This window comes from Austrofundulus limnaeus, unplaced genomic scaffold (assembly GCF_001266775.1).
Source record: "Austrofundulus limnaeus strain Quisiro unplaced genomic scaffold, Austrofundulus_limnaeus-1.0 Scaffold12837, whole genome shotgun sequence".
In the NCBI taxonomy this organism is placed as follows: domain Eukaryota; kingdom Metazoa; phylum Chordata; class Actinopteri; order Cyprinodontiformes; family Rivulidae; genus Austrofundulus; species Austrofundulus limnaeus.
The window spans coordinates 1,470-2,110 of NW_013965239.1; the positions used below are offsets into that span (position 1 = coordinate 1,470).

The 641-nt window shown below is 42.9% G+C and overlaps 1 protein-coding gene across 1 annotated transcript; it reads left to right on the forward strand.

Moving 5' to 3' along the window:
- On the forward strand, positions 1–641 carry LOC106512767 (uncharacterized; the record flags this gene model as incomplete). Its single annotated transcript, XM_014001312.1, is given in 1 exon segment — positions 1–641. A coding segment is annotated over 1 exon segment (576 nt), but the record flags the coding sequence as incomplete, so codon positions are not given.

Consider the following 641-nt stretch of genomic DNA (forward strand, 5'->3'; position numbering starts at 1 on the left):
ATCCAAAATGCACACAACATGCAGCAGGACTGACTAAAATCATTCAAAAAACAGCACACATATTCATGGGACATCCATTGCACATACTAACATCACATAATGTTGTAGCATATGTAAACTCACAAACCTTCACTATGACATCACTCAGACAACGGAGGATGAGTAAAGTCTTAGAAGCTCCTAACTTGTTTTTCACACATGAGGGAATCAACATGGCAGATAACATGGGCACAGGAGAGCCACACTTTTGTGAGCAGGAAGTGCTGAAAGAGGAGAAAGTCAGAATAGACTTAAAAGCTGAACAGATTCCAGGCTCAGAAAAACTTTTTACAGATGGTTGTTGTTTCAGGAAGACAGATGGGGATCTAAGTGCAGGATATGCAGTGGTGAGACAGACAGAAACAGGGTTTGAGACAGTCAAGGCAGAACAACTGCAGGGACAGCAATCGGCACAAAGGGCAGAAGTCAGGGCAGTAATAGCTGCTTTAGAGTGGGGCAAAGGAAAGAAAGTTACTATCTACACAGATTCAGCTTATGCATTTGGAGCAGCTCATGTTGAGTTAGGACAATGGCAGAGAGCAGGTTTTTTACCTGCAGGGAACAAGCCTATTAAACATGAGAAAGAGATGAGAGAGCTGGCT